Source organism: Sapajus apella, unplaced genomic scaffold (assembly GCF_009761245.1).
Source record: "Sapajus apella isolate SASKATOON/1434 unplaced genomic scaffold, GSC_monkey_1.0 scaffold2090, whole genome shotgun sequence".
In the NCBI taxonomy this organism is placed as follows: Eukaryota; Metazoa; Chordata; class Mammalia; order Primates; family Cebidae; genus Sapajus; species Sapajus apella.
In genome coordinates, this window is record NW_022439016.1 from 416 (window position 1) to 11099 (window position 10684).

The following is a 10684-nucleotide window of genomic DNA, read 5'->3' on the forward strand; positions in this document are numbered from 1 at the left end:
CCGGGTGTCTTGGTGCAGGGGTTTGAGTGGAGAGTGCCTGCTGAGGGGTTCTGCAGTTCCCAGTGTTGAACACCGTTCAGTATTCACTGTTGCTTTGCACAGACTCTCCATCCTCGTGGCCCTGGGCGTGTCTAGGGCCTGTGTGTCCTTTGTTGTGTTTGTGCCTGGCCTCCTTTTTTCCCAAGTCTCAGAGAGGCTAAGAGATTCCTTCCTGGGGCCACAGCTTCAAGGCCACTTGGTTCAGTGCTCACGGCCTGGTTGCCAGGGCAGTGACTAAGCTGTGGACAATCTCAAGGCCCCTTTGTGCTCCCTAGTCTCCTTGGGGATCTCTTTCTGCAAGCCCCAGCTGGGGAGGGTTGGGGGCCCTTGGGCTCATGCGGCAGGCCTCAGCTGCCTGTGGGCTGCCCTGGGGCTTGCAGGGGGAATGCAGTGCTGACAGGAAGTGGCTTTTTCTCCTGCAGCAGATGGCTGAGGACAAGGCCTCTGTGAAAGCCCAGGTGACGTCCTTGCTCGGGGAGCTCCAGGAGAGCCAGAGTCGCTTGGAGGCTGCCACTAAGGAATGCCAGGCTCTGGAGGGTCGGTGAGTGGTGGGGAGCCAGCTCCGGAGGCTCCTTCCAGGGTTTTAGAAAGCATGAGGTGGGTTTAGGGGCCTCCAGGGCTCCTTGATGAGGATAAACAGGGCAGGCTGCATAAATACTTCAGGGCAGGCACTTGGTCCCAGCCAGCTCTCCGCACTCTCAGACACTTTGATAGAGTTTGGATTATTTCCTTAAGAGGCATTTTGGGGGCCCCAAGCCCACACCCACGGTTTCTAGTTCTCTGGAAGGACTTCTGGGACCGGTGCACAGTCACCCTCGTGGCCAAGGTTGATGACAGGGAAAAGGGCAGGAGCTGCGGGTGGAGTTGGAGAAGCTGTGTCCCAGGCTCCTCCCACCTTGTGAGGGGCACAGTGAGAAGTGCCTCCCACATGGGCCATGTTCCTGCCCAGGGTTGCCTGCTAGAGACTCAGCGTCCTGGGTGTTTACTGGGAGCGGGTCAGCATTGTCTGCCAGGCAGGTACCTAACTCTCTGACTCCCAGCAGCAGAGTGGGTGCTCATGGCAATGATGTGCCTACAAACAGCCCAGGTGCAGGGACCTTGGGCGTGCTGGTTACTCTCTTTTGAAAAGGGGTCTTGGTTCTTCTAAGTGGGACCACTGGGTCGAAGGGCAGGGCGGTTTTCTTGGTTCTTACTCGGCCCTGCTTCTACCCTCCAGACAGATGGATCAGCTGCTGCAGGGCCCCAGCCATCCCAGCACAGTAGGTGGTCGGAGCACACTTGGGGCAACCAGCAGGGCAAAGGGGAGGGGAGCTTGACCTGGGCTCTGCTGGGCAGAGGGAGCCCAGGCAGGGTGTGGTGGCAGTGTGCAGGCAGGGGAGAGAGCCAGGCAGCCAGACCTGCCAGGCGGAGTTGGGGTGACTGGAGGCCACCCAGGGTCCGCACAGAAGCATCCACCATCGTCCTGCAGTGGAGCCGTGGGATGAGGCCAGAGCGTGGAAACTGCAGGTTGAGGGAACTGAGCCTCCACGCAGGGCATCTGGGATGCCAGCAGAGCTCTGGGCAGCAGCAGGGATGGGGCCGAGGCCTGGTTTGCGTTGAGTTTAGTGCTCGTGCACCCAGGTGGGCAGTGTCTCACTTGTAGAACAGTCTCTGCTGACCCCCTCCACAGAGACTGCTTTTGCTGGGGCCTCCAGCGGCCCCCCATTGGAGCTCCGTGGGCAGTTCTGAGGGCTCCTCTCACCTGGCCCCGGCACTGTGGGATGCAGGCAACCCCATCCTTTTCTTGGACCTCACCTGCTCCTCAAAGCTGCTCACCTGCTGCTCCCACCTAGCCACCTGCAGTGGTCCTCATGTCTGGTGACAGTGTCTCCACCCTGCTGCCTTGCATTGGCTTGTAGTCACAGGGTGTTCAGAGCAGACCCCTTCTGCCCATGCCCTGCGTGTAGCCCCTCCTCTCCTCCTGTTCATCCTCCCTGAGTCTGCTCTGTCCCTGTGCCAGGGCCCGGGCGGCCAGCGAGCAGGTGCGGCAGCTGGAGAGCGAGCGCGAGGCACTGCAGCAGCAGCACAACGTGCAGGTGGACCAGCTGCGCATGCAGGCCCAGAGCGTGGAGGCCGCGCTCCGCATGGAGCGACAGGCCGCCTCGGAGGAGAAGTGAGTCATGGGGGCGGGGCCACATCACAGGGTGTTTGGTTCTACACTCGTTCTCGGCCAAAAGGCCAAGAAGCGGTGGGTCTATGGTTCTTTCTGCCTTCTGGGGAGTCCTTCAGATTCTGTCTGTGGCTGTGGGCCCATTCTGTTCCTTAGCTTTGCTAACAGTAGAGGTGACCATGATGACACCCAGTTTGTCTTTGATACAATCATGCCATCTGCTATCCAGACCATGTTTCACTGTGTGTCCACATGTGGCCTTTTTTGTACCTCTTTTCCTAGCCACTAGGTCATCAGGGGACTTGTCCTTTCAGACCCCCTCTAGGCTGGGTGCTGTGGCTCATGCTTGTAATCCCAGCACTTTGGAAGGCCGAGGTAGGTGAATCACTTAAGCCCAGGAGTTCAAGACCAGCCTGGGCAACAGAAAGACAACAAAAATACCCACAATGTCCCCCTCCTACCAGCATCCAACCTGCGGCCTCAGGTTCCTGTCCTTGACGTGCCTTTGAAGTCCCCTTAAATCTAGAACAGTTACCCGGCCTTTCTGAGTTGTTTGTGAAGTTCACAGTTTTGAAGAGTGCAGGGTAGTTCAATTGTATTATTGCTATTGTTATTATTATTACTACTATTATTTTCAAGATAGGGTCTTGCTCTATCGTCCAGGCTGGAGTGCAGTGGCATTATCTCGGCTTACTGTACCTGGTGCCTCCTGGGCTCAAGCAATCTTCCCATCTCAGCCTCCGAAGTAGCTGGGACTGCAGGCGCAGACTGCCACACCTGGCTAACTTTTGTATTTTTGGTAGATGTGGAGTTTGGCCATGTTGCCCAGGCTGGTCTCAAACCCTTGAGCTCAAGCCAGCCTCCTGCCTTGGCTTCTCAAAGTGTGGGAATTACGGGTGTGGGCCAACACATCTGGCCATGATTTTATTACAAATATTTAAACATGTTAGCTTTAAGGAAAATGATATTAACTGCCTGGTGACTAGACCAGCAAAGCCTGCCTCAGAGTCAACACCTTCAGGAGTCCTTACACAGACTTGGAAGACCCCACTCCAGGCCTGGGATGCGCGGGAGGGAAGGAAGTGGGTGGGGTGGAAGCAGAACTGTGGCCGGACTGGCCTGAGGTGGTTACTCCAGCGCAAGCTCCTTTTCCTCAGGCGGAAGCTGGCTCAGTTGCAGGTGGCCTATCACCAGCTCTTCCAAGAATACGACAGCCACATCAAGAGCAGTGTGGTGAGCAGTGAGCGGAAGCGAGTGAGTGCGGCCGCCGGGGCTCTAGGGCTGGCCCTGTGTCTTCCTCTCCCCACATCCCTGAACCTTGAGAGTGGGCTTCTGGGAGGGATGCTTGACTTGCCCTAGACCTTTGTCAGGCTGCAGCTGTGACAGCTCAGGGAAGCTGTAGGGAGATGGCGACCCTGGGATGTTGCTCTCAGGAGTGTCAGCAGGCCACCATAATGGGGGGCTGGGGCAGAGCCTCGGGATGCTTCCTCTGTGGGGCTGGGGCTCTGTTGTCTCCGTGGACATTCCCTCTTGCCAGCCATCCGCATCTGTGCTCCTGGCTCAGTTTCCCCCAAGCCATGGTAAGCCCGGCAGCATTTCCACCCCAGTGTTGGCTAGGAGCCTTTTCCTAGTTTGTCCTCCTCAGACCTAAGCCGGGTGCAGTTTGCTAGTGTTCCCATTTTAGCAGGACACTGTCAAAGCCTGAAGCCAGGTCACATGAGGAAGAGTTAGCGACACAAGTGGCCACGTAATCTCTGGAGGGAAGTGTTGGCAGAGTGTGTCTGTGTGTCGGGGGGGCTGGCGATGCCTGTGTGGGATGAGCGGACCTCTGACCAGGTGCAGAGTGGAAGGGGCGAGGGCTCTCAGTTCCGCCACGCATGCGGCAGGCATGGGGCAGCTCACTGTGCATGGGTGTGTCCTGTGTCCTGTGAAGGGTGGGAGGAGGGCTGTGCAGCTGTGGATTCTGGGAAGAGAATGTCCGCCCAGCGGGGAGGTTGTGCCAAGTGACCTCAGTGTGGCCTCTTTGGTCCTGAAGAAAACCTTAGCATCTGCTCTGTCCTTTTGGGCCACGACAGGACACAGCCTTCTCCCTATGCATGCTGAGATCCTGCAGCGGGCCCTCAAATCAAGCAGCTGGCATCACCCAGCTTGGTCAGCCAGGGTCACTGTTTCATCCTTCTCAGTTCCCAGGCAGCCTTGCCCTCGGCCGACGAGGCTCCGTCAGCTCCCCTTGCCTGTCTTTAGGGAATGCAGCTGGAAGATGTCAAGCAGCAGCTCCAGCAGGCTGAGGAGGCCCTGGTGGCCAAACAGGAGGTGATCGATAAGCTGAAGGAGGAGGCCGAGCAGCACAAGATGGTGATGGAGACTGTTCCAGTGCTGAAGGCGCAGGTCAGGGCTCTCCTCTCTGGCCCACCCTCCCGCTGGGACCTGCTGTGTCTCTTTGGTGTCTTTTTGTGTGCATGTGTTTTCTTTTTGAGACGGATTTTTGCTCTTGTTGCTCAGGCCAGAGTGCAATGGCAGGATCTCAGCTCATTGCAGTCACCGCCTCCCGGGTTTAAGGATTCTCCTGCCTCAGCCTCTCTAGTAGCTGGGACTGCAGGTGCCCTCCACCAGCCCTGGCTAATTTTTGTATTTTTAGTAGAGACCGGTTTCACCATGTTGGCCTGGCTGGTCTCAATCTCTTGAATTTGTGATCCACCCACTCCAGCCTCCCAAAGTGCTGAGATTACAGGCGTGAGCCACCATGCCCGGCCTCTTTGGCGTCACTTGGTGGTGGCCTTTCGTAAGCTTCTCAGCCACTTGTGCTGCACTTGGTGTCACTCGCCGACATATCTGTTTCCTCTGTGCCTGGCACAGTGCCCAGTGGGTGGCTGGCTTGTGGTGGGCATATTGCTCTCTCTTGGATTTGCCAGGCGGACATCTACAAGGCGGACTTCCAGGCTGAGAGGCAGGCCCGGGAGAAGCTGGCTGAGAAGAAGGAGCTGTTGCAGGAGCAGCTGGAGCAGCTGCAGAGGGAGTACAGCAAATTGAAGGCTACCTGTCAGGAGTCGGCCAGGTGGGCTTCTAAGAGTATGCCCCTGTGAGCAGTGGGTGTGACACTAGGGGGTTGCCAGTGGTGACTACAGGAGACGGATGGCTTCTGGCATTCCGGGTTAGGACTTACTGTGGCCCCTTTCGACTTACCTGAGCTTCCAAGAGCTGCTCTGACACTAGTCCAGCCATGGAGCTTTACAGAAGCGTGTGCCTTGACTGGACGGTTTCTGTTTTCAAAGGATTGAGGACATGAGGAAGCGGCACGTAGAGGTCTCCCAGGCCCCCTTGCCCCCCGCCCCCGGTGAGTGAGCAAGCATCGGGTCTGCGGGAGGAGGGGCAGGTAGGGGGGAGGGTGGGTGCTGTGCTGCGGGAGGTCACAGCTAGACCTTCCTGTCGCTCTCCGGAGTCTTGACGGTGGGAGCTTGCACTGGTCACCCCGTCGGTAGCCCAGCCCCTGACCTGAGGCTAAGGGAGGCCTGCAGGCCTGTCTCACAGTCCCGCCAAGTCTCTGTCCTCTCCATCCTCCCCTCGCTTCTGACTCTTCTCTTTTCCCAGCCCACCACTCCTTTCTCCTGGCTCAGCCCAACCAGAGGAGGAGCCCCCCTGAGGAGCCGCCTGACTTCTGCTGTCCCAAGTGCCAGTATCAGGCCCCTGATATGGACACCCTGCAGATACACGTCATGGAGTGCATTGAGTAGAGCCGGCCAGCGCAAGGCCACTGCCTGCCGAGGACATGCCCGGGAACGTGCTGTCTGTGCTTTCTTCTCCTGCCTGCGTAGCCCAGGATGAAGGGCTAGATGACCACGAGTAGGGTGCTGCCTGGAGCCCCAGGAGCCTGCTGCGGTGCCTTAGGCTTCAGCTCTGGATCCACTGGTCCCCTCTTGTAGGGCAGCTGCAGTCCTGAGCAGGCCTGATACACTGCTCTTCTTGTTGCCTTCTGTCTGCTTGAACCACTTGCCTTGGGCTGATCCCTCCTTCTTCCTCCACTTCCCACTGGGGAAGTCAAGAATGGCGACCAGGTGCTCTCAGGGAGAACTGCTTCCCCACTTCCCTGGGCAGAGCTGGGTGGCCGCTCTTCCTACTGGCCACCGACCCGCCCGCTGCTGTGCTCTGGGAGTGCTGCCCTCTTACAGTGCACACGGCTGCTGTCCTTGTGGACCGCATGCTATCCCTTTTTGCAGTGAGACCGATGTGTATTTAACCAGTCACTATTGATGGACATTTGGGTTGTTTCCAGTCTTTTTGTTACCATAAATAACGGCACAGTAAAAATCCTTGTGCATCAGTTGAGCGTATCTTTGGGGTAGATTCTGAGAACTGACACCACTGAGCATGGGTGATGGCTTAGGCGGTACCTGAACACAAACACAGTGGCTTGCGCCTGTAATTTCAATACCTTGGGAGGTCAAGCCGGGCAGATCACCTCGGTCTCACAAAGTCCTGTGATTACAGGCATGAGCCGCCACATCTGGCAAGGCTGGTCTCCCCTGCAGGCGCGGAGAGAGTCGGTTTCAAACCTCTGTCTTAGCCTCTGCTGGTAGCAGTCCTTGGGGTCCCTGGGCTTATAGAGCCATCACCCCAGTCTCTGCCTCTGTCATCACACAGTCTCTTCCTCTTCGTCTGTGTCTTCCCTCTGTCTCCCACCCTCCTTGGAGCTTGGTTTCCCAACTCACTGCACCCCCTATTTCCCTAGCCTTGCCAAGGAGGAGGTGGGAAAGCCCATTTGGGGTTTTGTCATTCGCTAGGCATGCAGTTCTCTGTTAAGAGTGAGCTTAAGTATTGTTACTGAGGAGTTAGGACCTTTTTTAGTTCTGCTTCTGAATGGGCTGCTCATATTGTTTTTTTTTTTTTTTTTTTTTTTTTTGAGACAGAGTTTTGATTTTCTCACCCAGACTGGAGTACAGTGGTGGGATCTTGGCTCACTGCAACCTCCACCTCCTGGGTTTGAGCGATTCTGCTGCCTCAGCCTCCTGAGTAGCTGGGATTACAGGCACCTGCCACCACACCCATCTAATTTTTGTATTTTTAGTAGAGACGGGAGTTCACCATGTTGGCCAGCCTGGTCTTGAACTCCTGACCTCAGGTGATCCACCTGCCTTGACCTCCCAAAGTCCTGAGATTACAGGTGTGAGCCACCGTGCTGGGCCAATATTTGTATTTTTAGTAGAGGTGGGTGTTTCACCATGTTGGCCAGGCTGGTCTCAAACTCCTGACTTCAGGCGATCTGCCCTCTTGGCCTTCCAAAGTGCTGGGATTACAGGCGTGAGCCACTGCGCCTCACTGGGCTGCTCATATGTTTTATCCATTTTTCTTTTGTTGCTTTTAGAAACTCTTTGTCCATGAGCAGGATTAGCTTTGACTTTGCTACTAGTGTTTCTTTGTTTTTTGTTTTGAGACAAGGTCTGTCTCTGTCACCCAGGTGGGAGTACAGTGGCACAATCACAGCTCACTGCTGTGATTCGGCCTTGGCCTTGTGAGTAGCTGGGATCATAGGCGTGGGCATCACACCCCACTAAACTACTAGTGTTTCTCGGCCTTGAAGTTTATTTTCTGTAGTCACATTTATCCATTTTTGTTTCCTTTTGCTGCTTTGAGTTTAGAGTCATGATGACCACCTGCGGTCTGTCGGAAGGCGCTTCACACAGGAACACTTTTCTTTTTCTAACACCGAAACATGCTTTGATCTTCACTAAGAATATTGTTGCCCAGTTATGAAGAGCAGACGATTCTACTTGTTTTACAAGATTCTGGAAATTTCCTAGGATGTCAGAGCCCTGGGCATGAACCCTGCAATTGTAGCAAAGGAAACCAAGTTGGAAGTTGACTCCCCAGCACCCGGGCCTGCCTTCCTGCTGTCCCCCAAGCAGCCCTGGTTGGGAACGGGATGTTGTGAGTCCACCCCAGGCTTCCTCACAGGGCTTCCTGCTATTTGACAGTGTGAGGCTGGCTAGAATTGGAATATCAGGCCTTCTAAAAATTAGCCTGGCCTGAGGGCTTTCTCAGTATCTGCAAGGGCGAGGGGAGCGACTTTTCCCCTTCTTCGAGCCAGGTGTCCATCAGATTGTATTTGGGAAAACGTTAAAGGCACAGACAGCTTCTCTGCTCACGGTTGCTACATTTAAATCCTAATCTTGCAATTTTTCTACAAGAGCATTTACACTTTTTTTTGGAGGGAGGGTGTATGAGTTGAGTGTGCCTGCTGTCATAAAGTAATGCACACTTGGGGCTTGAAACAACAGAAACGCCTTCACAGTGTTGGAAGCTAGACTCTGCAATCAAGTTGTCAGCAAGGCTGGCTTTTTCCTTTCTTTTTTGAAGACAGAGTCTTGGTCTGTCACCCAGGCTGGAGCACAATTGTGCCATCTCGGCTCACTGTAACTTCTGCCTGGAGGGTTCAAGCGATTCTTGCGTCTCAGTCCCCCTGAGTAGTTCGGATTACAGGTACTTGCCACCATGCCCAGCTAATTTTTGTATTTTTAGTAGAGACAGGGTTTTGGCATGTTGGCCAGGCTGGTCTCGAACTCGTGACCTCAAGTGATCCTCCCATCTTGGTCTCACAAAGTCGTGGGATTATAGGTGTGAGCCACTGTGTCCGTTGGGCAAGGCTAGTCTCCTCTGCGGGTGCTGAGAAAATCAGTTTCAAGCCTGTGTCTTAGCCTCTGCTGGTAGCCTGCAGTCCGTGGGGTCCCTGAGCTTATAGAGCCATCACCCCAGTCTCTGCCTCTGTCATCACACAGTCTCTTTCTCTTCGTCTGTGTCTTCCCTTCCGTCTCTTATAAAGGACACCAGTCATTGGACATAGGGCCCACCTGGGTAACGCAGGATGCTCTCGTCTTGACATTCATTACATCTGCGAAGACCCTTTTCCTGAAGAAGGTCACACCCACAAGATACGCACGTATGTTTTCAGGGCCGCCATACAACCTAGTACAGGGACATCTTCCAGAGCACACAGATGAGGGCAAATGCAGCAGGAGTGCCTAGGAGCCTGAAAAACACTCCTGCTTGGGCCCCCTGGACCAACTGAGTCCGAATCTGGGGGTGGGACCAGGCGTTGGTCTAGACCCACTGCCCTGCCTGGAGATGGGGCTGCCTCGTTCCTCCTGTCACATGGCATAGGGTTGACTGTACACCAGACCCCAAGGATTTAAAACCATTTGTCCAGCCAGAAGCGTGGCATTTCAGGGTGTTCCTTTCTGGTTTTACTTAGGTTGAGCTTCCAGAACAACTGGTCAGATTACTCTTGGGAGGGAACTAGCCACCTGCCCTATTGGCTGCAGTTCCTTGATCCACAAGCCAGAAGCCCATCCCTGCCAGAGCTTGTGGCGTTCGCTGGTGTTCATGTGCGCACGCGCGGTGCAGGTGACCAGAAAGCACAGTGAAAAAGTATTTTGCCCTCACCAGTAACTAAAACAACACCAACTCTAAGAGCAAGCAAACAGTGATATGAAAATAGCAACTGATGAAGTCCTAGGTGAGCGCTCTGCTGGCAAGGTGCAGGGCACAGGCCTTGCAGTGCTGCCCCTTCCGAGAGGGCCATTTGCTGAGACAGAGCAAGCCTGTAGGCAGCGTCCTCAGCCCTGGTGCATAACCCTTAGAGATAGTCAGCTATTCATGATGACTCTGGCATTAGGGAGGCACTCACTTCATTATTTGTAGCCGCCAAGGGCTGGGATGAAGTAAGAGGTTGCATATCTAATGATGTGGCCCTGCACAGCTGGCGTTTTGAACATCCCACGCGCAACATGCCCCATAGCATGTTTGTGTGAACAGGTCAAGTAACAAACTTATGGATAAAGTGTGACCCCAGTAGAGAAGTTGCAGCTATGAGTGCACACCCTGCTAACATCTGCATGGATGTGAGTAGCTGGGTGGCCAGTAATGAGAAGTGTTCCTTACATGTTAACATGTTTTCTAAATGCCTACAATTTGTATGCACTCCTTTGATACATAGAAAATACATCTTCCCACACAGTCGCTCGTGTGTTAACGTAGCTCTGTTTTCTTCTGTACTGGTGGCTGGGAAGAGCTCACTGTTGACACTGCGGCTCAGCAAGGCACAGGGCAGGGGACACCCCCGCTACTCCATGGGGCCAGGGCTTCCTGTGTCTCCTGGGGCTGCCTGACCAGGCACCACAGACTGGGGGGCCGAAGCCACAGAAACGAGTGGCCTCCGATTCTGGAGGCCTGGAGGCTGAGCTGGCGGTGGCATTGGCAGGGTGGGCTTGCTGACCCGCCCGGGGCCGTGAGGGAGCTGCCGTCCAGGCCTGTCCCCAGCGCCGGGGGCTGCCGGCTGCACCTCTCCAGTCTGCGTCTCCGTCATCCCGTGGCCTTGTCCCCGCGGGCCTCTGTGCCTGTCCTCCTCTTTTTACAAGGACACCGGCATTGAAGATACATAAAAGCAGGCCTTATGTTCAAGCTGAGGAAAGAGATTTTCTTCAGAAACGCCTGCTTGTGGGGGAG

At 55.1% G+C, this 10684-nt stretch overlaps 1 protein-coding gene across 2 annotated transcripts; it reads left to right on the forward strand.

Annotated features, from left to right (window-relative positions):
- Positions 1-359: 359 nt before the first annotated feature.
- On the forward strand, positions 360-6504 carry LOC116547113 (NF-kappa-B essential modulator-like). Of its 2 annotated transcripts, none has more exons than XM_032273168.1 (7): positions 360-580; positions 2039-2191; positions 3346-3442; positions 4433-4576; positions 5101-5243; positions 5461-5522; positions 5777-6504. In XM_032273168.1, the coding sequence occupies exons 1-7, from the start codon at positions 375-377 to the stop codon at positions 5917-5919; spliced, it is 948 nt and encodes a 315-aa protein (XP_032129059.1). In that variant the 5' UTR covers positions 360-374; the 3' UTR covers positions 5920-6504. The 2 variants fall into 2 exon arrangements, with proteins under 2 accessions (XP_032129059.1, XP_032129060.1); XM_032273169.1 differs by having other exon boundaries at positions 3346-3421.
- Positions 6505-10684: the final 4180 nt, after the last annotated feature.